Below are 24,034 nucleotides of genomic sequence, written 5' to 3'. Positions count from 1 at the left end.
ACGAAGCCGATCCTATCTGAGTTTTGACTGGTCAGCCGGAATGCCGGCGATGATTCCTCACGAAGCCTTCGAGGCGGTCCAGAGACAGACGTAACACCATGGGCGTAGACGTTGCGATGCCGCCCGGGCTCGGGTGTACCCCGCCACGTAGCCCTGAGCTGGAGCTGCACATCGTGGGGGTCGCAGACACTCGCAAACCGGCACGGCCCGGTCACAGTTACACACCAGAGGACGGCGGCAGAGCCTCCGAACGAGATCTACATGAACAGCAGGCGGGGGTTGCGGGCTTGGGAATGGACGCCACAGCAGCTGCAACGGGCGGTAGCGGCGGCGGCGGCGTGACTGCTGCAACCCTACCACTGGACGCCCCTGCTGCGAACCCACACCTCACCGTCCGCCTCGTCAACATTCCCAAGTAAGGATCATGCCGATGCAGCAGCATTGAAGCACATGCATGCATGGTGTCATTGTTATCTTTGTTATCTTGTTACCATGCAATTGACACGGTACCTTGTTAACTGACACGGACTGCAGTCAAGCGAAGCAGGAGCTGGAGGCGCTTCTGTTTGACTGGGCCAAGCGTCAGGCCAAGCACTACGAGAACGCGGCACCCGGGCAGCCAGGCTGGGTGTGGTGGTCGGGAGAATTGGGTATGACGCTTGGGCCGTCCCCAACCCAGCAATGCCGCAGCGATGCCGCAAACAGCAGCAGCGGCGGCGGCGGTAACGGTGACGGAGCGGGCATGTCGAGCTGGGAGGACAAGTTGCGCTGCCACGCCCAGCCTGCAGCGGCAGCGACGGCGCGGACAGCGGGGCATAAACGCCGGAGAGTTATCACTCCGGCATTGGATCAGTCGGACACGGACGCGGCGGCTGGCGGGAGTGGCATCGACGCGGGCGGCTGCAACAGGCTAGCAACAGCGGCGGCGGCGGCGGCGGCCGCCGCTGCACAACCCTCAGGCCGGCCGCCACCGACAGTTCCTGCGGCGCCGAGCCCGGCGCCCGCTGCAGCTGCAGGTGCGCAGCAGCCCAACCACACGGAGAGGCTGCTGCAACGGGCTCGCGCCATGGCCGAGGCCGCCAACTTCAATACCGCCTTCGAGCGGGCCAACAACACGCCCGCATACGACAGGTGCGCGTGCGTGCATGGGCGTAACAACACGCGATCGCGCTTGCCTCTGGGTGTGCAGGTCTGCGGAAATGGTTGGGCCAGAGCTTGGGCTTGGGCTCCTGCTGCGGAGGCAAGGAAGCTATATAACTGCCGCGTGTGCGCAATTGCACCAACCGACTGAACTGCCTGCTGCCGAACTGGTGGTTTCACAGGCTTCGCGTCATGCCGCTCAAGCTGGGTGTGGGCCTGGCCGCGTCTTCAGTGCCGGTGGACACCGCCCCCGCGCCACTGACCGCCGTCTTGCCGGCCGCCAGTGACGCGGACGGCGGCGCCAGTCTCCAGGCAGTACGGGCGGGCGGGTCCAGAGCTCCAGACCCCGCCAGTCGCGGGGGGGCTTCCGCGAGGGCGCCGGGCGGCGCAGCGCCCGCGGCCGCGCCTGGGATTCCTCTGGCGGGCGGGCAGCAGATGTCCTGGCGCCGTGACAGCGGCACGCGTGGGGAAGGGGCTGTACAAACGGCTGGAGAGGCGGCGGCGGAGGATGCGGCTGCCGCGGAGGCGGCTGGGGAGCTTCCAAAGGAGCTGCTGGCCAAGGTGATGGGTCCGGTGCGCCCAGTGCTTCTGTCGCCAAGCGGTGTGCCTTTGGCGCCGCGGCCAGAGGCAGGAGGCGCCTTTTGCGGTGGCGGGGCGGCGGGCGGCGGGGGCGGCGGGCGGCCGCAGAAGCGGCAGCGCTCGAACGGTGCCCACGCGACAAACGGCGGTGGTGGTGATGGCGGCTTGCAGGCGCTCAAACCGCAGTATAACTTCCTGCTGAGCAGGTAATAGAGCCGCATCTCTCCGTGCAGCCATGCTCCTTGCTGTCCGCGCGTGAGGGGCTACCCCCCTGGCTGCCAAGTGCCAACGCGCCTACTAGACCGTGGGTGTTGCTAAGCACGGCACCTGCAACATGCCGTGCTCTCTATCCCTGAAGGTGTTGGAACTGTGGGTCCTACGGCCACGACATTCAAACCTGCTTCCGGCCGCGCAACCAGGCGGCCGTGGACCTCAACCGCCGCGCTGCCGCCGAGACGCGCGCGGCGCAGGAGGAGGCGCGGGAGGCGGCGCGGGTGGCGCGGGCAGCCACGAGGCAGCAGAGGCAGGGCGGCGGCGGGGGCGCCCGGGAGCGCGGCTCCGCACACAACAGGTGCGGGCTGGCTGCAGACACGGCATGGCAGCTACCGCATACATGACGGCTGCACACGCCACTGTCCATACCGTGTTGCTGCGCTGCCGCCCACTTCCTCATGTTATCTATCATCCAGAAAGCGCTCCGCATTCCTCCTCCGCTTTGCTCCCTCGCTTTCCGTGCATGCATGTACGGTATGGCATGCAGGTACTTTACGGCAGAGCTGCTGCCAGAGGAGGACGCCGCGCAGCCGCCCAGCACCACGTTGGCCCCTGACACCGCCGGCACCGGCACTGGCATTGGAACAGGCACCGACGCCGACGCTGGCGGCCCCACAGCCCCGGGTTGGAGCGACAGACCGCTCAAGACGGCGCCGCCCGGCGTCCGGCCGGGCGTGCTCTCCAAGGCGCTAGCGGCGGCGCTGGGCCTTGCGTCGCCGCTGGACCCGCCGCCCTGGCTCACAGCCATGGCTTTGTACGGCCTCCCCCCTAGCTACTGCGATTCGGTGCGGGTGGCGGCGGCTGTAGCAGCGGCGGAGCGCGCCGCCGGGCGCGGCGGCGGCGCCGCGGGCATCCGTGTGTACGGCGCGGACGGGGAGGCACTGCCCATGCCAGGGGATCAGGCGGAGGAGGATGAGGATGTGGAGGAGCAGGAGGAGGAGGTTGCGGAGGCGGAGGCGCCGTCGGGCGCGGCGGCACGGGAGCAGGGGGAGCAGGTGCGTGAGGCGGCGCGATTGTCCGCGGCCGCCACTGTGGCTGTGACCGCAGCAGCGGCGGCAGCAGTGGCTGTGGCGGAGGCGGCCATGGCAGGCGACGTTGCAGAACCGCAGGCGGCTGCGGACGAGGTGGGGCAAGCTCACGGCGGCGCCGTGATGGACGTGGCTTCGGAGCCGGCTGGGGGCAGCGACGGGTCAGTGGGTGCGGGGCCGAGCGGTGAGATGTCGCGCGGCGAGAGGTGCAGCTTGCGGGCTGCGCTGGAGGCACTGGTCTGTACGGGCGCCCTGGCGGCTCTGGGCGATGCGCTGCTGGGCACCCACACGGCCAGTGCCGCGGACGCCGGCGCCACTAGCAATGGCAACGGCGTGTCAGGCGGCGGCGCAGCTTCCATGCAGCAGATGCAGGAGCACGGGAGCTCAGACGGGGCTACGGGGCCTGCGCGGGCAGAAGGAGCGACTTGCGACAACCCCCGGGACCATGACGCAGCAGAGGCGGGAGCACCACCATTGCCGTCACCATCACAGGCAGGACAGCCAGCCGAGCAGCCAGCAGTCGGGCAAGGAGCATCCAACGAAGCCGAGCCAGACCGCGAAGACCTGGCGGCGCCGCCGTCGCCTGGCCCGCCGCCGCCGCCCTTAGAACCCGTCGACATGCTGCTGCCGTCAGAGCCGCGCCTGGTGCTGTTCCCAGGTCTCAACGCGCCGCCGCCAGGGGCCGTCCGGATGCGCGTCAAGGCGGCGTGGGCTCGCGCCCTCGCAAACGCCCAGCGGGTCCAGGCGGCAGTCGCGGCGGCCGTTGGCCCACTGGTGCCGAGGCGCCCGATTGCCGGCGAGCAGGACGCCGCGGAGCACCCGATGGAGGAGGGGTGGAGAGGTCGGGACGCAGGCGGCAGGGAGGCGGCTGAAGGGGCGGGAGCGGAAGGCGAGTCAAGGGCTGCTAAGCGGGGCCGCTGGGGCCCGCCCGGCCCTGCAGCTGCTGCAAGGGCGGGCGTCAGTCGGGATGGCGGCGGCGTCGGCAGCGCCGGTGGCAGCAGCAGCGGGCAACAGCCTGGCAGCCACGCAGCATCGGATCCGGGTGCGCCTCACGGAGATGCTGGCGCACAAGGCCCCGCACCTCACCAGCACGCGCACGGTGTCCTGCATCACAGCCTGCAGCACCAGCACTCGCAGGATTGGCGGCACAGCCAGGGTAAGCCGCCGCAGCAGCAGCAGCAGCAGCAGCAGAGCAACCATTCCCACCAGCAAGAACAGCAACAGCGGGGCCACAGCCAAGGACCGCAGTACAGTGCCGGGCATGTGCCGCTGCAAGTCCAGGGGCCAGCGCACGGGCCGCCACCGCCGCAGGAGCAGCAGCCCCAGGATGTGTCGCGGCAGGGCGGAATGCAGGGTGGGTCCATGGGTCTGGGCAATGGCGGCCTCGTGAACCAGCAGTCTCCGCAGCAGCAACAGCAACAGCAGCAGCATCTTACGCCGCAGCAGCAGGCATCCTTCGCTCTACAGCAGCAGCAGTTCGACGCGATGCTGCAGCAGCAACGGCAGCAGCAGATGCAGTTGCAGCAGCAACAGCAGCACATGCTGCAACAGCAAATGCAACACCAGCAACAGCAGTATCTGTTCCAGCAAATGGTCATGCAGCAGCAGCAAGGTATGGCAGGGCAGCCGTATTTCGGCGGTGGCGTCGGCGCACTGTTCATGCAGCAGGAACAAGGGCCTGGCATGTTCGTGTTTCGTGGTATGCGGTAACCATTCGCGGCCCCGATCGGTTGTAGGCAGGGGTGCGTAAATGCGTAATGGGCGGCTGATATGGGTGTGCTTTGGCCCAGGCGCTGTGCATGCAAGTATACCGCAAAAGAGACGGTCTGTGCAGGGCTGCCGGCCTGCCTGGAAGATCTGGTTTGCAGCCCCAAAGCCCCGGACCCTGCCGAAGCATGGCATGTAACAGGAAGGAGTGCGAGTTCATGTTGGGCCAATGCTGTCAGCTGTGCCCCTGTGACAGTCTGTCAGCAGCTAGCTTGCTGCCTTGATGAGGGCTGGTGAAGCTGAATCTCATGCACACCCAAAACAGCTGCAGAAGGAGAGGAGACAAAGCAACCCACATGACGTCTTACAGCATTTATTTTGAATGGGCGCGCCGTTAACTTTCAGGCGCTCACTTGACGTCCTTTCATACACACACACTTAATAAGGTGCTTCTCAGGTCCGCGCTGTGCTTCCGAGGCGGTGTTTCCACTGCCGGCGGCGAGCCGGAGCAGGCCGCGTGTGTCGCCTGCACGCGAACACGAGCCCTTGCCACGACCCCTGACCAGCACGCCACGACCCTGACCAGCACGACCTGCAGCCGAGCCCCACATAATATCAAGCACACACACGCCGCAATCAATTTCAGCTGCGTGCGGTGCGAAAATCAGAGTCATCACGGACATGAGCTTGATGGTTCTGTCGGGCACGCTGGTGTTCCACAGCGATATTGCACCTCAACCACATGCACGCGCGGACTGTTCTTCACTGAATGTGCGCACCAAGTTCCAGTTCCTGTTGCGGTGCAAAGCGCACTTGGGCTGCGCAAATGCGTGCCGCACAACGGAATCTTTGTTTGTCCCGAACTACATCACCGCATGCAAAGTCACAAACACAGCTGCCACGGTGTAACTCTGGCCCGCCTGCCATCGAGGACGCCATGCGCCACACGCCGGCAGCCCGAGATGGCAGGCATCTTTAATTGATTAGCCTTTACCGTCTACAATCCTTTCTACGACCGTCACGTCAAGCAGTATTTCAGCAATCGGTGTCCGGCTACTCTTATACGGTCACGGCAAGGCCTGGTTGCGGCCCCGGACAAAACACGCAACACAATAACACACAACGCTCAACTGTAATCCGTGTACATCTCAAGGTCACTACCAATGGGCAAACAATCGTGCATGCGGAGCATCAGCATATGTACGGTGCACAGACGTGATTTGTTCCCGCACAAGGCTGCGGGCGGAATCACAGGCGCCACGCCGCTGTAGCCCTACCTTCCGGAAGGCCGGGGCTTCGCCTAGCTTTCGGAGCCGTAGTAACAAAGCATATCGCCAAAAAATATACCGCCCCCTGCCCTGGTAAATTGCGCAACCCTCAATCTCAAGAATTAGCTGTACAGTCCACTTGTCCATCGACTGGCAGCAGCCGAGGCTCCTATCCCTGCCTGCTCCGTTGCGTGTTGCGCGCCCGGCCATGCCACTTGTACTGTCCGTCCGCTTCTCCTCCACAACCTGCACGATCTCGTCACACACTGTCCAAGCTCAAGTAATCAAATCACACAGACTGCCCACGTGTTTCCTTTCTCACGGCACTCCCGCCTGCCCACATCCGCTTAGTTGGCGTGGCGCTGGCGCATGCTGTCCGAGTGCAGGCCAGCCGGCGAGCGCGCAGCGGCGCGCCCCGCCGCCGGCGAGTCCTCTGCCTCCTCGCCCGCCACCTCGTGGCCGCCCGCGAGGCCGCCGCCCACAATCAGCGCCGCCACGTCACTGCGCAGCAGCGACGGCGACGCCGCAAACTCAGCCATGCCGCCGGGCAGCATCATGGCGTGCCCGCCCTCGGGCGCGGCAGCGGAGGTGCGCGGGCGCGAGGGCGGCTGCTCAGCTCCGGCGCCGGTGCCGGCGGAGGGCGGGCGGGCGCCCAAGTCAGCCGCGGAGCGGCCGCGCGAGTCGGGGCCGGCGATCATGCTGGTGCCGCGGTTGGGCATCAGCGAGGGCGAGCCCGGCGCGCCGCTGGCGGCACCCATGCCGACGGTGCCGGTGCTGGCGCGCGCAGCGCGGCGGGCGGGCATGAAGGACTCCATGGTCTCCAGGGTGCGGTGGATGTTGACGACCTCGTTGGTGCTCTCCACCGCCACGGCCGAGGGCGTGACAGGCGGCGAGGCGGCGGCGCCAGCCGCGCGGGCCGGCGAGGCGGGCGCGTTCGAGGGGCTGGCGGCGCCACTGCCGCGCGGGCTGGCCGCGGTCATGGCGGCGCCGGTGCCGGCGGCGGACATGACAGCGCCGCCGCCGGCCGAGCCGCCGGTGGCGGCAAACGCCGCGGCGCTCTCAATGGCAGGCAGCTTGTGGGGGCGGTTGGGCGTGACGCGCGGGTCTGCGACCGCGGTGCGGGTCAGGCCCTCCAACTGCGACACGCGGCGGCCGGACGAGGCGCTGTGCGTGCTGTGCTCCACGCCGCCGGCGCCGGCGGCGAAGGGGTGCGAGCCGGCCTCGGCGCCCAGGTGCGTGGCCAGGTCCTTGAAGGAGGGGTTGGGCGCGCTGTTGCGGCTGAGGCTGTCGTTGCGGCCCAGGCTGGCGGGCGACTTGGCGCGGGCGCCGCCGGCCAGCGCCGGGCCCACGTCGGCGGAACCGTCGGGACCGGTGATGGGGCCCAGCGGCGGCGGCAGCGGCGGCAGCGAGTTGATGGGCTGCGAGCGCGGGTGCACGTGCGGCGACACCAGCGGGCGGATGACCTCGGCGGGGTTGACGTTGTAGCCTGCGGCCAGGGAGCCCGACTGCGACACGCGCGGCGTGGTGCCGCTGGCGTCAATGCGCGGCGGGCCACCGGGCGTGCCTGGGCGAGAGCCGCCGGCGCTGGCTGGGCGGGAGCCGGGGCGCACGCCGGGCGCGGCGGCCAGGACGGCGGCGCGGGAGTGGGCGGCCGGCGACACCGGGTTGCCGTCGCTGTCCACCTCCATCTCATCCAGCGCGGGCTGGCCCATCTGGCTGAGGCGCGCCTTGCGCTCCGCGGGGGCCTCGTAGGCGGCGTTGGTGATTGTGAAGGCCTCGCGGCCACTGTGGCCGCTGCTGTGGCTGCCGCCGGGGCCGGCGGCGCTGCTGCGGATGAACAGCGGCGTGCCGCTAGGCGAGCCGGCCACGTTGTCCATGGCGGTGAAGCTGCGGCGCGCGTTGGTGGCGGAGGGCGAGGCGCCGGGCAGGCCGGCCTCCTCGCGGCGGCGCTTGGCGGCGGCGCGGCGTGAGGCCATAACGGCGGCGACGGCCACGGTGCCGGCCAGGATGCAGCCGCCCACCACGGCCACCACAATGGTGATGATGGTCTGGTCGGACGGGCCGCTGCTGTTGGAGCCGGTGGTGCTGGCGCCGGCGCCGGTGCCGGGCGCGGGCGAGGTGCCAGTGCCGCTGTCAGCGCCGGAGCCGCTGCCGCCGCCGCTGTTGTTGTTGCTGCCGTTGTTGCCGTTGCCGTTCTTGTTGGGGTCGGTGGTGGTGTCGGTGGTGGTGGTGTCGCCAGTGGTGGGCGACGGCGTGGGCGTCGGCGTGGGCGTCGGCGTGGGGACGGGGCTAGCTGTGGGGGTGGAGCTGCCATTGTCCCCGGTGCTGCCGCCAGTGCTGCCACCAGTGCTGCCACCAGTGCTGCCACCAGTGCTGCCGCCAGTGCTGCCACCGGTGCTGCCACCAGTGCTGACGGGGACAGTGATGCCAAGTTGGGCCAACTGGCCGACCACGTCCTGGGCCAGGGTGGAGTCCACAACCGACAGCGCGGACGTGTCCAGAACCGGCGCGCCCAGCGGCGTGATGCCGCCGAGGGAGGTGGCGGCGTTGGGGCCGCTGACCACGGCCATGTACGACTTCACGGCGTTCACCAGGTCCGTCTTCACGTCGCTGCTGGTGTCGGGGATGGGCGCGGCCGGGCCGGCACTGACGGGCACGGCGTTGGGGTCCGCCGGGCCGTCGCTGGGGTCGGACGCCGCCGCCAGGTTGGGCTCTGGCAAGTCCACTGCGGTGGAGGCCTGCGGCCCAATGGCAGTGGTGACGACGGCGGAGCCGGGCACCACCTTGGCAATGTAGATGCGGTCGGTGCTGATGTTCATGGCGGAGGCCAGGCTGGTGAGGAACAGCGCCTGCACGCTGTAGAACTGGTCCACCGTCAGCGCGAACGACTGCTGGATGAGCACGGCCGACTCGGTGCGGATCTCCAGCCGCTTGCCGCCCTTCATCTTGACGTACAACAGTGTGTTGTCCTGGTCCCAGAAGTAGGCGCCGTGGCCGCTGCCGTCGCCGACCTTGACGGGCGCGGTCTGGGCCGAGATGCGGCCCGACACCGGCAGGCCCTGGCCCGAGGGCAGGTACACGAAGCGGCGGTTGAGCGTGTACAGCATGTTGATCACCAGCACGATCTCCGAATCGGCGTCGGCGTAGGGCCACCACAGGCGGAAGTTCTGGGACGGCGTGCCGGTGAAGTTGACGTAGGCGGTCTGGCCGGCCGGCAGGTGCGTCCAGAAGGTGGACAGGCGCTTCTGGCAGGTGTAGGCGAAGCACCAGCCGTGGTCCATGGCGGCGGTCACCACGTCAATGGCGCCGCTGACGTTGAAGAACACGGGGCCAAAGTTGCGGTCCTCGGAGTCGGCGTCGCGCGACTCGAGCACGAAGTGCTGCGGGTCGCCCCAGATGCCGGCGGAAGGCACCGGGTTGGGCTTGTTGCGCACGTCCAGCACTGTGCCGTCAAAGCTGCTGGAGTTGTAGGCGCAGCGGTACGAGTTGATGGCGGAGGAGAAGGTGCAGGCGCCGGGGGTGACGGGCGTGCCCTGGTCAAAGGCGAACACGCGCGGGCCGGGCTTGTAGATGCCGCTGATGGTGCCCTTGGCGGAGGGGTCGCCGCCGCCGATGAGGCTGCCGTCCAGGTCGCGCCAGTAGGCGTGGGCGGGGCCAGCGCAGTTGAGCGGGATGACTGTGCCGTCGGGGCGGGTGAAGCTGGCCTCACCGCAGTCGGCCTCGTTGCGCCAGGCCGGGTCGGGCGGCGTGTGGAAGAACATGCCCTGGCTGAGGCCGGTGGGCACGTTGATCACGTTCATGCCGCTGAACAGGTGCGGGTAGAATGCCTCAGGCGACTCCGGATGGTTGGCCAGCGCGAAGGCCTGCTGGCCGCCGCAGCCGGCGGGGCCATTGAAGTCGGCAATGGTGACGCCGCTGATGTTGAACATGCCGTGCACGATGGAGTAGCCCATGGGCTTGTCGTAGGGCTTCTTCTCGGGGCCGATGGTGAAGCCCAGCGCAAACATGGCAGACTGCAGGCCCACGGCGGGCGTGAAGGGCAGCGCCTTGTTGTACGACTGGCTGCTGAACTTGGGCGGGCAGCTGCTCTGGCCCAGCGTGGTGCAGGCGCTGCACACCTCGGGGCCGGCCTGGCCAGCCAGGACGCCGCGGTTCCAGGTGAGCTCCGCCTGCTCGGTGAAGCCGCCCACGCGCAGCATGGTGATGCCGCTGTGCTTGGTGTCCAGGATGTTCACGTCCTCAAACAGCGCGTCCACGGGCAGGCCGCGCGTGGAGATGATGCCGAAGTCTGCGAGCGGCAGGTTGGACAAAATTATTGCTGGTTCAATACGAGCGCAGGGCACTGCAAGCGGTGCCAAACCAGCTCGCAAGCAGGTACATAGTCTCCGCTGTGGTTTCCCGCTGGGCGCGGCATGCGGCGCACTCACCCCAGCTCATGTAGGTGGTGAAGTTGCGCAGCGCGGCGCAGCCGTCGGTCACGGCGTCGCTGCTGGCGCGGAACCACAGGCCCGCCAGGCAGCCGTGCGCGGTGTTGTTGCGGAAGGAGCCGCTGGTGAAGGTGTCGGAGCAGGGCAGCCCCCAGTAGGTGTAGCCGTAGCGCTCAGAGCCGGCGGCCACGTTGTCCTCCACCCAGTTCTCGGCCTCCTGGATGTCGAAAGATACGGGCATGATGGTGTCCTGGGTGGACTTGCCGCTCATGTCCTTGATGGTGCCCACCACCAGGTTGCCCTTGATGGTGTTGCCACTGCGGTGCGGGCGGTGAGGGATGGGAAAGGTCAGGGAAAGGCCGAGTATAAGGGCACTGGGGAACCAGGTAGAGAGAGGCAGGGAAGGCGGCAACTGGCACTACCTGGTAAAACCACACACAATCTTGGTTAACACACAAATGAGGTGCGCGACCACCGGCACTCACGTGGTGGCCACGTCCACGCTGCTCTGGTCAAAGGCCTCGTACATGACGTTCTCCACCACGGCCGCGCCGTCGGTGGTGCCGGCCATGCCGCCGATGCGAACGTTGCTGTTCATGCCCCAGATGAGCGCGCTGCGCGCCAGGCGGCTGGGGTTGGCGACCGCCGTCTCGGTGGTGGTGACGTTGGTGCCGTTGCCAGTGGTGTTGGAGACCTTGACGCGCGCCAGGCGGTCAAAGAACACGCAGGCGCGGTCGGGCAGGCCGGCCTGGCCGCAGTAGTGGATGGCGATGCCGGTGAAGCGGCCGGTGGAGTTGCCGCTGACCACCACGCGCGCGCCAAACAGCTCGCTGGCGTTGTTGTGGGAGGCGGGGCCGTCGTCGGCGGTGACCAGCACGTTGGAGGAGATGAGCGCCACCTCGCCGCGCATGTCCACTGTGGGGCCGCCCGCGTAGGCCTTGAAGGCGGCGCTGTGGCGGTACTGCAGCGGCGTGTCCAGCACCAACTCGGTGCCGTTGCTGCGAATGGCCGTGATGTTGCGCATCTCGCCCTCCTTCCAGTTGTAGCTGGTGGACACCACCAGCACCGTCGCGCCCACGGTCCAGTTGTGCTGGCCGTGCGCCAGGATGATGCTGGAGTTGCCGGGGAAGGCGGACGCGCCCAGCTTGAGCCAGCGGCTCTGCGTGGCGGGGCGGCCGTGCAGGTCGATGGTGCCGCCGCGCACAGCCGCCAGCACCTTGCTGCCCAGGTTGAGCGTGTTGTCCAGCGCAAAGTCGGGTGTGGCGCGGCCGCCCAGCAGCCGGATGGTGGCGGCGCGCGGGTGCGGCGCGGTGGGGGTGCCGGCGCTCAGGACGCCCTTGCCCATGACCAGGATGTAGGTGGCGGACAGCGTGATGTCGCGGGTGGGGTCGAAGCGCACCGTGCCCTGGATGACGAAGCGGTCCAGGCCGGGCGGCGACTCGTCAATGACCAGGTCCCAGCCAAAGGGGATGGTCAGGTTGGAGCCGGCGGCAGGCTTGAGATCGTCAGGTGTGACGCCGGCCCAGGTGGTGACGTTGGACCAGTACAGGGTGGAGTTGCGGATGTCCACCACGGCGTCGGGCAGAGCGTTGCAGCCGGCGGCGGGGCAGGCGTAGGCGTCCACCTCCAGCTCGGTGTCGGTGGGGCCGGCGGCCAGCAGCGTCATAGCGGTGTCGTTGTAGGTGTTGTTGGACCACCACCAGGTGTTGAGCGTGAAGTTCTTGTTGTAGAAGAAGGCGCCGTGCGGCGTGGTGGGCAGCGGCGCGGGGATGGCGGTGAGGTTGGACTCCTTGTTGTTCACGGTGAAGTGGTCGCGCTTCTGGATCTGCTTGGTGGTCAGGTACACGAAGTGGTTGGGGCTGAGCAGGTCCAGCTTGTGCAGCCTGCGGGGCACAACGCGAGGAGACACAGGGGGAACGAGTTGGAAACGAGCGCAGGGCTGGGCCCGGATTATGGTATCCGAAGGACGGGACTGATTCCCTTTAAAGCCTACACAAAAAGCCATTGCCGTAGCACGGGCGCTGTAGTGCGGTGAGACGGCGTAACTCACGTGAAGGAGCTGGGGTCAACGCGGAAGACGCTGTCCCAGTGCACCCAGTAGTTGCGGTTGACGGGCACCGTGAACTGGTAGCCGTGCTCGTTGTAGACGGTGAAGTAGACCAGCGAGGTGCGGTTGGTGGCGGTGGCGGTGACGCGCAGGTTGCGGAAGGCCAGGCTCTCGGGGTCGTGGCGGTTGAGCATCACGCGGCGGAACTGCAGCGCCGGGCTGCAGTACGCGCCGTCGTTGGAGGTGGCAGTGCCGCGCATGTACACGCACTCGGCGGGATCAAACAGGTTGTTGTCCACAGCCGAGTGCCAGGTGGCGCCGGGGCCCAGAGAGAAGTTGCTGGGCAGAGACGGCAGCGTCTGGGCGTTCAGCAGCGAGCCGTCGGTGTCCTGGTAGATGCCCTGGTGGCCCCACGACCAGTAGCTGAGCATGGGCTTGCCGCCGTCACTCTGCACGAACTTGAGGCCGGACGTGAAGGCGGTGGAGCCGCCCTGAAACGTCTTGCACTTGCCGCACGCCTCAAGCGCGGAGAAGCCCGAGCCGGAGGTGGTGGGCGAAAAGTCCACGAAGGTCACGTTGATGACGGACATGAGCGCCGAGTGCTTGCTGTCGCCCTTGACGGGGCTCTGCGTGATCAGGCCCGTCACGCGGCGGCCCGAGGGCCACTGCGCGGCGGAGCCGGCGGCGGCGCCGGTGCCGCTGCTGGTGCGCGCATAAATGGTGGCGTTGATGATGCCAGCCATGTCGGTCATGTTGATGTTGAAGCGGTTGCGGTCGTCCACGATCCAGGAGAACTCGGCGTCGCCGCCGTTGTCCTTGCCGTTCACAATGTGCGCCAGCGGGCCGCCGCCGTTGTCGCCCAGCACGGCGTTGGTCAGCTGCACCAGGCCCATCTGCGTGCCCACAAAGCCCTTCATGCCGTTCTTGTAGGCGGTCAGGCCCGTGAAGATGGCGGGCGTCTGCGCAAAGGTGCCGGAGAAGCCCTTGCAGGGGTCGTTCCGCGGGTAGTACTCGGGGTGGATGCGCAGGCCGTAGAACATGTTGGAGTGGGCGGTGTTGTTGGAGAACTGCACCATCTGCGTGAACTTGGGGCACACGGTGGTGGTGAAGGAGGGGCCCTCCGGGTTGTCCAGCAGCCGGTACCAAAAGCCGTAGGCCTGGCTGCCGGCGGCCACGTTGTTGCGCACGGTGTTGTTGGGGTTGGTGATCCAGAACGTGGCGGGCGTGGTGTCGGTGTTGAGCAGCGCGTCCGAGGTGCGGGTGTAGATGCCGATGTTGTTCTCCAGGATGTTGCCGCTCTCAACGCCGTCCTCCAGGAAGAAGGTGTGGCCCATGGCCTTGTACGCCAGCGTGCCGGCGATGATGGCGCGGTGCGTGCCGTGGATGGTGACGGCGCGGTTGTAGGTGTGGTGGATGGAGCAGCCGCGCACCCAGGACTGGTACGCGACGTCGCCGTGCATGTGCCAGTGGATCGAGTAGCGGCCCAGGCGGAAGGCCTGGCCCGACTGCGTCACCTCCACATTGTCCAGCTGCAGGAGCGCGCGCGGCAGGTACGACGGGCTGTTGACCATGATCTGCATGCCGTACATGTACTTCTCCGAGTCGGCATCACCGGTCAGCCTGGGGAAAGCAGGGGAGAGAGGGAGACAGGGGAGCTGGTAAGCAGCGCAGCAAGGCAAGCTAGGGCAGCAGCGGCCGCCCAAACCCAGCCATGTCAACCCGCCCCCACCCGCCAATAAAGTCGTTGCAAAAGAACACCTTCTGACATGCGCTCACCGGATGTTGCGGTTGAGCACCGCCACCTCGGCGCGCATGTCCAGCGGCGCGGCCACGCCGGCCTGGGAGTGGATGACGCCCAGGTGTGTGTACTGCAGCGCCGGCGACACGCCGAACACGGTGTTGCCGTCGGCGGTGGGCGTGATGGTGGTGATGGTCACCTCGTCCACCTCCCACGCGTAGAAGCTGCTGCTGGCGATGACGATGGTGTCGCCCACCTTCCAGTTGGTCAGGCCGTTGACGGTGATGGAGTTGGCGTTGGGGCCCGCGGTGGCGTTGAGCTTGGTGTACAGCGGCAGCTTGGGCTGGCCGTACATGACCACGCGGCCGTCGCGCACCGCCAGGGACTTTGCGCCGTACATGGGCAGGTCCTTGGAGCTGGGCAGGCCGTGGAAGGTGATGGTGGCGTTGACGTTGTCGGGGAAGGGGCGGTCGGGCGTGCCGATGGTCAGGTTGCCGCCCTTGACAATGATGTAACGCGCCTGTCAATGCGGGGGTGGGGAAGCGGGAGGAATGGGGCAAGCCGTTAGGGACGAGCTGACGCGCACGGCAGGTAGGCAGCAGAGCAGGCACGTTGCGGGCCAAGCGGCAGCTGAAAACGTCTAGGCCACCCCACCCCACAGCCAGCCGGTAAGGCGCACCTGCAGGTGCAGCGTGGCCTCGTCAAAGATGAGGTTGCCCTCTAGCACCAGCGTGTGCAGCAGCGGCGGCGACACGTCCAGCAGCACCGTGAGGCCGTAGGGGATCACCACCAGCGACTCCTCGTCCGGCAGCGGGCCGCCGCCCCAGGTGGTGCTGCGGCTCCACAGGTCAATGTACTGGTACGTCACGGCGCCGCGCGCCACGCCGCGGCCCTCCTGGAACACCGTCACAGGCAGCGGCGTGCGCAGCACGCCGGCGGGCGGGGCGGGGGTGAGGCAGGTGATGGTGCCCTCGTCCAGCACGGTCACGGAGTTGCAGGTGATGTTGTCGCCAATGGTGATGGTGGTGGCCACGCCCAGCGCAAAGTTGGTGCCGTTGATGGTGATGCTGGTGTTGCCCTCGGTGGAGCCGCGCGCGGGGCTGCGGCCGTCCTTGGTCGCGTACAGGCTGTAGATGACGGCCTCAAGCGCGGGGTCAAACGTGAAGGACAGGGTGTTGTTCGTGTACATCGCCGCGCCCAGCGTGGGTGTGAGGCGCAGGGACAGGGGCGTGGGCGCGGCGGGCCGTGCAGGCAGGCCGGTGGTGAGGCAGGTCAGCACCGAGCCGTTGCTGCTGATCACACGGCAGGCTGAGTCGCCGAAGCTCACGTTCATGCGGGAAAGCACCGTGTCAAAGCCGCTGCCGGTGATGGTCACCAGGGTGCCGCCGGCGCTGCTGCCGGTGGTCGGGCTGATGCTCGACACCACCAGCGGCACGGTGAAGGTGGGCGCGTAGCCGCAGCCCCACGGCCGGGTGCACAGCCACAGCGTGTAGGTGGAGGCGGGCACGGCCGGCGGCAGGCTGCAGGTGAGCCCCTCGTTGTACAGAGTGGAGTTGGGCGAGTTGGCCAACCAGGCGGTGCCGTTCGCGCACGGAATGAGCACGCCGCCAGCGCTCTCCAGCTCCACAACGCCCACGCTGGCCGAGCCAATCAATGGGACGCTGACCATGGGCGCGCCCAGGTTGGTGAAGCCCCACGATATGTTCAGCAGCGCGCCGTCGGTGCCGCCCACGGTCAGGCCGGGCAGGATTGAGGTGATGTTGGGCGTGCGGCCGCCGCAAGCGTCAATCTGGAAGGCCTTGCCGCTGTTGTTGTCCGTCACGGCGCCGGTGGCGGTGTTGACGATGACGGGGAGGAAGCGGGCGGACCCTATCACGGTGTTGTTGCCGGCGATGCCGCTCGGTCCGCCGGAAGTGCGGTAGCGCTTGATAAAGTACTCAGCAGACGAGCCGTTGGACCAGGTTGCGGACCAGGACGTTCTGTTGCTGTTGATGGCGTCGCAGAGCACGCCGGGCATGGCGTAGCAGGGGTTGGGGGAGAAGATGGCGCCCATGCTGCGGCTGCGCGCGACGTCCACCACGCCGGGAATGCCGCCCTGGCCCACCAGCTGCACCGCGGCGCCGCCGTACATGGACATCAGGCAGGTGCTGACCCCCCGCACTGGCATCGTAGGCGTCAGGGCCCAGCTGGTGGTGTAGGCGGTCTCCGGCAGGATGTTGAGGAACGAGGCGATGGAGCGCGTGTAGCCACGACCGTCCACCATGATGCGGACCGGGTACGCGGTGCCTGGCGGCAGGAAGGGCGCCGAACAGCTCACCTTCTGCACGGTGAAGTTCACGAAGGCGCCGTTGATCCTGGTGTAGCTGGTCACGTTCACGTCCGCCAGGCTGGTGAGGTTGCAGGCTTCGTTGTCAATCATCACCTTGACCTTGCTCATGTCGGAGCTGGGCACAGTCAAGTTGGCGTACAGGTCCACGTTCGAGTAGGGAATGGGGCCGGAGTTGGGCGTGATGCCCTTGGGAATCAGGGTGCCGATGAGGGTCTTCACAGCCATCAGCTGCGGCGTGAGGTAGGTGGAGTAGACGAAGGCGCAGGTGCCGTTGGGGGTGCTGGCGGTGGGGGGCTCGGCGCCAATCAGGGGCGACGTGGGCTGCTGCAGCTGCAGGTCCTTCTGGGGGCAGGCCGCCACGGCAGGCACGCCGTTGATGGACATCTCGATCGGCAGCTGCGTGCCGGGCGGCACGGGCGACACCTTCTGCCAACCCAGCGGCTGGGCGGAACCCAGCAGCACGCCGGTGGTGAGGTTGGCCGAGGCCACCTGCAGGTTGATCCTGGCGGCGCCGGTCCACTCCACGTAGGTGATGACGATTTTGTAGATGCCGGTCTCGATCAGCTTCCAGGCCGAGGAGGTAGAGCCGGACCCAGAGGTGCTGACCACCAGGTCGTCATTGATGTACAGGCGCGCGGCGTCGTCGGCGTTCAGGTAGAACGTCACATTCTCCTGCTGCTGGCTCTGTGGAGGCGAGATAAGCGATGGCCAGGCGGGTGGCAAGGTCAGCACGGCAGCGCTAAGCAAGGGGGATTTGATCTGTAAGCTGGCGGGTGCGAGGTGCAAGAAACAGCAGGACCAGCAGCGGCTGCAAGAATCTGGACGCACCTGCATGTAAAAGGTGAGGCGAGCGCCGAAGTAGTTGGTGTTGATGATGCCGGGCGCGGGCGAGTCGGTGCCCCAGTCCAGCAGCTGCGCGGTGGAGGCGGTGGTGGTGGTGCCGCCGGCCCTCTCCAGCTTGGTCGCGGCTGCGGAGCGCAAGCAGGAGGCAAAGCAGGAGCACGAAATGCTTTACACGCATGACCAAGGCGCCAGAGGGTGTCCAAGCAACGACGCCGAAAGGCGGGGATACCACACGGGTGATGGGGCGAAAAAGCTGTGTGCAACGGCAAGGCACCCGTAGCCGCTACTCCTGTACCACTCACCGGGCTTGGTAAAGCCGAGCAGGTCTGGCAGCGTGTAGATGTCGGACGCCAGGTTCCAGTACTCGGCATAGATCCAGCCGGTGATGGCGGGCGTGAGACACGTCACCGTGCCCGCGGCGCCGTCCACGGCCGTCAGGTTGCAGGGCAGGCCCGCCACCGTGACCACGTGCGCGGTGGCGTTGTTGGGGCCCAGCGCCAGGCCGGCGCCGCCGACGGTGAGCGTGAGCGGCATGCCGCCTGCCAGCGAGCCGGCGTTGGCGGACACGTCGGTAATGACGGGCTGGTAGGTGAAGACGCCGGCCTTGAGCGGGTCCACAGAAGCCTCGCCGCCGTCCTTCTTCAGCACCAGGTTGTAGGCGCCGGGCGGCAGCGCCGACAGCGTGCAGCTCACGCCGCCGCTGCCCGCGCTGGTCACGGCGCACGCGCCCTTGGACACGCCGCCCTGCTGCAGCTCCACGGCAGTGACGTCGGCCAGCACCTGGCCAGCGACGGTGATGGTCATGCCGCCGTAGCCGAGGGCGGGGCTGACGCCCTGCACCACTGGCGTCAGCGCGGCCGAGAAGGCGAACTCGGCGGTGGCGTTGGCGTCCAGGGCGTAGCGCGCGCGTGGCGTGTCGGGGCGAGAACGGCAGTACTCGCGCAGCACGGTGGCATTGTAGGTGACGGGGTCGCACAGCACTACCTCCACCGCGCCGGGGGTGGTGGCGACGGGCTCCAGGTTGCGCGCAAAGGGGTCGCTGGCGTCGGCGTTGGCGGCCAGGTGCGGGCGAGTGACGCAGGTCAGCGTGGTGGCGTTCACGGCCGTGGTGATGCACTGGATGATGCCGTTCAGGAAGGTGGTGGAGGTGGGCACGTTGATGAACACCACGTTCTCGCCGGCCACAGGGCTGAAGCCGCTGCCGCTGATGGTCACGACCGTGCCGCCGCCGATGCTGCCGGCAGCAGGGCTGACGGCGGTGACAACCATGTCAAAGGAGATGGTTGCAGCCGACAGCAGCTGCAGGCCGGAGCTCAGGCGCACCAGCACGTGGTACTCGCCGTTGGTCATGGCGCCGGCCAGGCACGACACGCCGTCGGCGCCAGCGGCGGCGACGCTGCCGCACTCCTCGGCGGCGCCAAATGCGGCGGCCAGGGCGGTGAAGTCAGTCAGGTCGGCGGCGGCGAGCTTGGGCACCAGCGCCATGGAGGCCACGTCAGCGGCGGCAGCGTTGGCCAGCGTCACGGTGACGGCGCCGCCGGAGGCGGACATCGTCAGGGGGCTCGTGACGCCAGTCACGGCGGGGCCGGCGCTGGCGTCCACGTTGACCGTGAAGACGGTGGGTGAATCCCAGTCGATGGCGGCCCCAGCCTCAAACACCTGCGCCGTCACGTTGGCGGCGGCGGCGTCGGTGCCGTTGCCGGTGTAGAGCACGGTCAGGTAGCCTGCGCCGCAGGCCACCACGCCGGTCGCCAGCTCGCCAATGGACAGCGCGTTGGCGCCGCAGTGCAGGCGGTCAAAGCCCTTGCCGGTGAAGTTGACCAGCGTGGACACACCGGCGGTACCGGACAGGGTGACGACGGGCGAGGGCAACACGCCGGTCACGTACAGCGTCTCCAGGGTGACGTTGGCGGCACCCTTGGCGTAGCCCAGGCCAATCACGTTGACAGTCACCAGCCGCACGCCGGCAGGCGCGGTCTGGGGCACGTCGCAGGTGATGGAGGTGGCGGAGGAGGCGGTCACAGCGCAGACCGCGCCGCCCACCTTGACCTCCAGTCCGGCCGGGCCGTCAAAGCCGGAGCCGGTGATGGTCAGCGGCAGCGTGGTCTGGGCGTCGAAACTCAGCAGGCCGGGGCTGACGGCGGTGATGCTGGGCGTGACGGCGTCAGAGTAGGCGAACACGCAGGCGCCGGAGGAGTTGGTGCAGGAGGCTGGCACGCCGTTGGCGGCCACCTCGATGGTGCCGGGCGTGGCCACAGCCAGACGCAGGAACTCGGTGGTGATCGGCGCGTAGAAGGCGTCCGACGAGCCGTCCACGTTCACGGTCACGTCCACGGTAGGGCGGATGCCGGTGAGGCCGGACACGTCCGCCACGGCCAGCTTGGGCTGGTCGCCGGGGTTGGTCAGCGGGTTGAAGGTGACCTCAAACCGCAGGCCGCTGGCGTCCGAGGCCGAGCCCAGGCGGCGCACGCGCTGGGGCGCGTTCAGGCCGGGCAGCGCCGCCAGCTTGAGGCGCACCGTGTCCTCGCTGTCGGCGATGTTGATGGCAATCGACTCGCAGTAGGCGCCGAAGGAGACGCTGAAGCTGCCGGCCAGCACGGGGTTGGCAGCCACGGTCTCCACAGCAAAGGCCGCGCCGGCGGGCGTGTCGTCGGCTGGGGCGGCGATCAGGTCGGGCGCGCTGTTGAGCGAGGACTGCGAGAACGTGACGGTCCACACGCGGGCGAAGTAGGTGCCCTCGCGCACCGTGATGTTGAGCTTGACGCTGTCGGGCGTGAGGCCGGTGAGGTTCTTGACGGCGTTGCCCAGGATGGTGGTGTTGGCGGTGAAGGGCAGCACCAGCGGCGAGGCACTGCCGGCCAGGCCCAGGCTGAAGGAGCCGGACGGCACCACGGCCGCCACGGCTGCCACGTTCTGGAGCAGTAGCATGTAGCCCTGGTCCACTGGCAGCTCGCCGGCGGGCGCGGCGGCAGTGGCATTCCAGCCGGGCGGCGCCAGCAGCGGGTTGAACCAGGTGCAGGCGGCGCGGCTGAAGTTGCCAAAGGCGGTGGCGCTGATGTTGACGGGGCGCGCGGTGAGGATCTCGAAGTCCAGCGCCAGCGCACGGTCCGAGTTCATCGCCAGCTCCAGCTCCATCTTGCCGCTTCCAACCACACGCGTCTTGCGCACGCCGAAGTGGGCGTTGTTTGAGCCCAGGACGAAGTTGCCGCCGAAGGCGGCCTCAATCATGTCATCAATGTTGGCAGAGGGCGTAGTGGCGGGGATGACGACGGTGGTGGTGTTGGCCCCCAGGCGGAAGTTGATCTCAATGCCCAAGCCTGGGTCGTCGATGCGCGCGTCGTCGGAGTGCGCGATGGTGACGCGCTTGGCAGTGGTGTTGGCGCCGGCGCCGTACAGGTACTTGATGTACACGGTGCGGGGGCGCACCACCGACTTGGCGGTGATGGTCTGCACCTCGGCCAGCGAGTTGGCCTGGGGCGCGGGCACGGGCATGCGCACCGCAACGGCCGCGGAGCCCTGCCCGGCGCCGTTGCAGTGTGCCGCCTCCAGCAGCACCGGCTGGCTGGCCGCCAGCGTGATGTTGGGAGAGGCCTGGAAGGAGTAGGTGAAGTAGTTGTCCAGGTCGGTCCAGGAGGTCAGGTTGATGTAGCGCGTGACGACCTGGTTGTTGGTGTCGGTGTAGGTGATGTTGAGCTGGCCAATGTCATCTGCCTGCATGTAGAAGCGGTAGGTGCCGGCGCGCGGCGGAATGAAGAACGCCTTCATGCGCGTGCAGTGGTTGGGCTGCGAGAAGTGCTGCGTCTCCATGACGCCCTTCAGGATGGTCGCGGTGGAGTGGGTGCCATTGTTCGCGACGGTGATGGTTTTGTTCAGGCGCCACAGGTTCGAGACACCGCTGAGGCTGACGTTGTAGAACTCGTACTCAACGCCGCGGCCGGAAGGGTACAGCCCCCGAATCGAAGTTGCTGACGCCGGCGGCGTGTCGGGCTGGGGCCCCGTGATGCAGTAGACCGTGTCGTAAGTGCTGCTCTGCACCTTGCAGGGCACGCCGGCGATGGATACGTCCACACTCTGGCTGGGGATGCCAAGCGCCGAGGTGGGGAAGCCACGGCCGGTGATCTTCACCAGCGTGCCGCCGGCGGTGGAGCCGGCAGCAGGGGTGATGGAGGCCACCTCGGGATAGAGCTGGAACTGGTACGGCTTGCCGTTCACGTCGAACTTGTACGACATGGCAAGCGGCTGGGGCTGGCCGCCGCGAAAGGTGGCGTCGAAGTGCAGGTCGACGCCGACGTTTCCGGCAATGCCCACCGAAGGCTGCACAGGCAGTGAGGGAGGGGACGGGGAGGCGGGTGTTGATCAAGGCGCACAGCCATCGTGCTCGGGCGGGCTTTCTAGGAGGCCCTGCGCATGGCCGTGTCTGCACTGGCGCGACTGCCACCCAAGCCCGTCAGGCCTGTTCCCGCCCCACCTTCCAAACCTACCGGAATGTTCCTTATCCAGACGCACCAGCGTCAAGCTAGCAAGCATGAGCCTGCCTCAAGACCGCAATTGCCCAGCCCGCCCGCTGCAGCCCCACCTGCCTGTAGCCCCGTCCCGTACCCTTCTACCCTACCCTGGCCCCGCTTCACCGCCCTGACCCTACACGCACCTGGGACTTGGACGCATCCGGAACCGGCAGGGTGCAGCCCACACGGTACAGATACGAGCCCCAACGCGAGCGGTAGTTCCAATCAAAGAACTGGATGGTCGTGTCAGCGTTGCTGGGGTCCTGGCGGCACTGCCAGTCGCCGAACATAATGCTGCCCACACAAGACACATCGCCCCAGTTCTGCGCCGCGCAGTCCTGGTTCGTGAGCTGCCACGTAGAGTCACCCCACAGATAGGCCTGCGTTCCGGGGGGCCCGGCCACTGGCGTCACCGCCTTGAGCGCTGCGAGCGACAGAGGCAAGCGGGAAGGGTAAGGACTGCGCGTGGTTTCGTTTCCGATGGTGGGCCGACTGGCTTCCCCCTAAGCCAAATGTCCTTAGTCGCAGGAGCATTCATAGGGCTGCAAGTATGCGTAATAACTGAGCAGCTCCACGTGGGCGAACAAATTCGTAAACCATGGCCACGCGCAGTCCTGAGTCCACAGAGCGCTGCGTGTCCACGCTACGCTATTAAGGCGTGCATGTGTTTTGCAGTACGCAGCCACCAGTTGGCACGGCGGCACATGACAGCGCTGCGAACACACTCAGCGCACATGCCGAACTTTAAGCGCATGCGGTGAGCCGGCAACTCACTCGGCGTCCGGTCGGAGGAATACGAGAACGACCAGAATGTTGCGGGATCCTGGCCTCCCACGGCCACGGTCACCCAGTAGACGCCAGCTGAGCCGGGACTTGTCTCGCAGGTTATCTGAGCGCGCAAGAGGCCATGAGGCGCGCGTTAGTCGCTGCCCTCATGCTCAAACGGGCAATATGTCATGCATAAGCAGTTTGGCGCTCACCACTTCACTACTTGTTAAGTGCGAGATGATGGCGCACGGATATGGCCCCACGAACACAACGCTGCTCGTCGTGTACATATCTCCAAAGCCACTCCCTCGAATTGCGAGGCTGCGAGGCGAGCGGGCGGGGAGAAGCGTGTTAGCAAGCTCTGCTGCGCGGTAGAAGGCGACTCGCAGCTCGACTCACAGTGTCCCGCCACCAAGCGTGCCCCAGCTTGGGCTGATACTATTAATTACTGTCTGCCCCTGGGCCGCTACGACGGCTCCCAGGAGGCAGACGACTAGCCAGGCTGGCGACATGGTCTTGAGAGAGAGCTCAGCAGTCAATATTCATCCTTCAGAAAGGTAGGATTGTCAAGCTGTGATGAAGAGTGTTCTTGAAAGCGTCAGAGAATATAAAGAATAAGGATAAGGAGGAAACGAGCAAGCAACGGAAATGGGCACCCGTCGACGCCGGCCCATGCAGGACGAGCAGCATTATGCTACGACGGAGCTGCAGCCTGCCAGAAGGTCGATTAAACAAACCAAAGCCTTGTCTGTGTGTCATAAATGGCGTCGCCTTGAACTGCTGGGTTTGCTGACCACACATGTCCTCGCCCATGTCGCCGGTTCCTCTTCCCCGTACTCGGGTCGTGTCTGTGACCGTCTTCAAGGCCCTACGCCCTTCACAGATAACCACAGCAGGCTTGGTCCTGACTGCAGACGCGACCCATTAGCTATAGACGTATGGTGCCCAGTGCTTTCGTCCTAGCGTGCTTAGCAGCTCCCCTGGCGTGTCCCCGGAGGTCCCCGGGCGCGTAGCAAGGTAGCATCATTTGCTCCCGCATTGCCGGGGAGTGCCTCTGCGCGTTCCCTCGCCCTTCGCAGATTGCCACAAACGTTTGCTTATTCTCCATCAGCGCCTCCAAGTCTTTCTTGTACTGATCGAAAATGAAAATGCAGGCTGCACCATTTGACCACTTGTCGCACATGCGGGTTTGCCCACGGCACGGCTCGTCCCGTCGATGACTATACTTCAGTTCCATGAATGTCTGTGTCGACCAAGCTTGCCTGAGCTTGCCGCCTGCCTCGGGTCCCTTGGTTAGTCTGGCCGGTCTCTAGGAAGTCAGCTGGGGCCTCACTGGAAGCCAGTCCAATCGAAGCCACACCAGGTGGCGAAACAGCCCCTGT

General features: G+C 66.9%; 2 protein-coding genes across 2 annotated transcripts; one reads left to right on the top strand and one right to left on the bottom strand.

Annotated features, from left to right (window-relative positions):
• The first annotated feature begins 11 nt into the window (after nt 1-11).
• CHLRE_07g340550v5 (uncharacterized protein) lies at nt 12-5,077 on the top strand. The gene is made up of 5 exons (XM_043064345.1): nt 12-415; nt 535-1,131; nt 1,323-1,925; nt 2,078-2,290; nt 2,480-5,077. Exons 1-5 carry the CDS (start codon nt 99-101, stop codon nt 4,728-4,730), a joined length of 3,981 nt encoding a protein of 1,326 aa, XP_042922913.1. The 5' UTR covers nt 12-98; the 3' UTR covers nt 4,731-5,077.
• A 2-nt stretch (nt 5,078-5,079) lies between these two features.
• Nucleotides 5,080-23,271, bottom strand: CHLRE_07g340450v5 (uncharacterized protein). Its single transcript, XM_043064344.1, has 12 exons — nt 23,052-23,271; nt 22,865-22,973; nt 22,659-22,773; nt 22,028-22,308; nt 17,682-21,693; nt 17,365-17,504; nt 14,887-17,220; nt 14,246-14,727; nt 12,473-14,089; nt 10,908-12,305; nt 10,423-10,739; nt 5,080-10,283 (listed from the first exon to the last, which is right to left on the bottom strand). Exons 1-12 carry the CDS (start codon nt 23,162-23,164, stop codon nt 6,343-6,345), a joined length of 14,859 nt encoding a protein of 4,952 aa, XP_042922912.1. The 5' UTR covers nt 23,165-23,271; the 3' UTR covers nt 5,080-6,342.
• Nucleotides 23,272-24,034: the final 763 nt, after the last annotated feature.

This window comes from Chlamydomonas reinhardtii, chromosome 7 (genome assembly GCF_000002595.2).
Source record: "Chlamydomonas reinhardtii strain CC-503 cw92 mt+ chromosome 7, whole genome shotgun sequence".
NCBI classification, from domain to species: Eukaryota; Viridiplantae; Chlorophyta; class Chlorophyceae; order Chlamydomonadales; family Chlamydomonadaceae; genus Chlamydomonas; species Chlamydomonas reinhardtii.
Note: the sequence above shows the minus strand (reverse complement) of the source record. Positions and strands in the feature narration are given on the sequence as shown.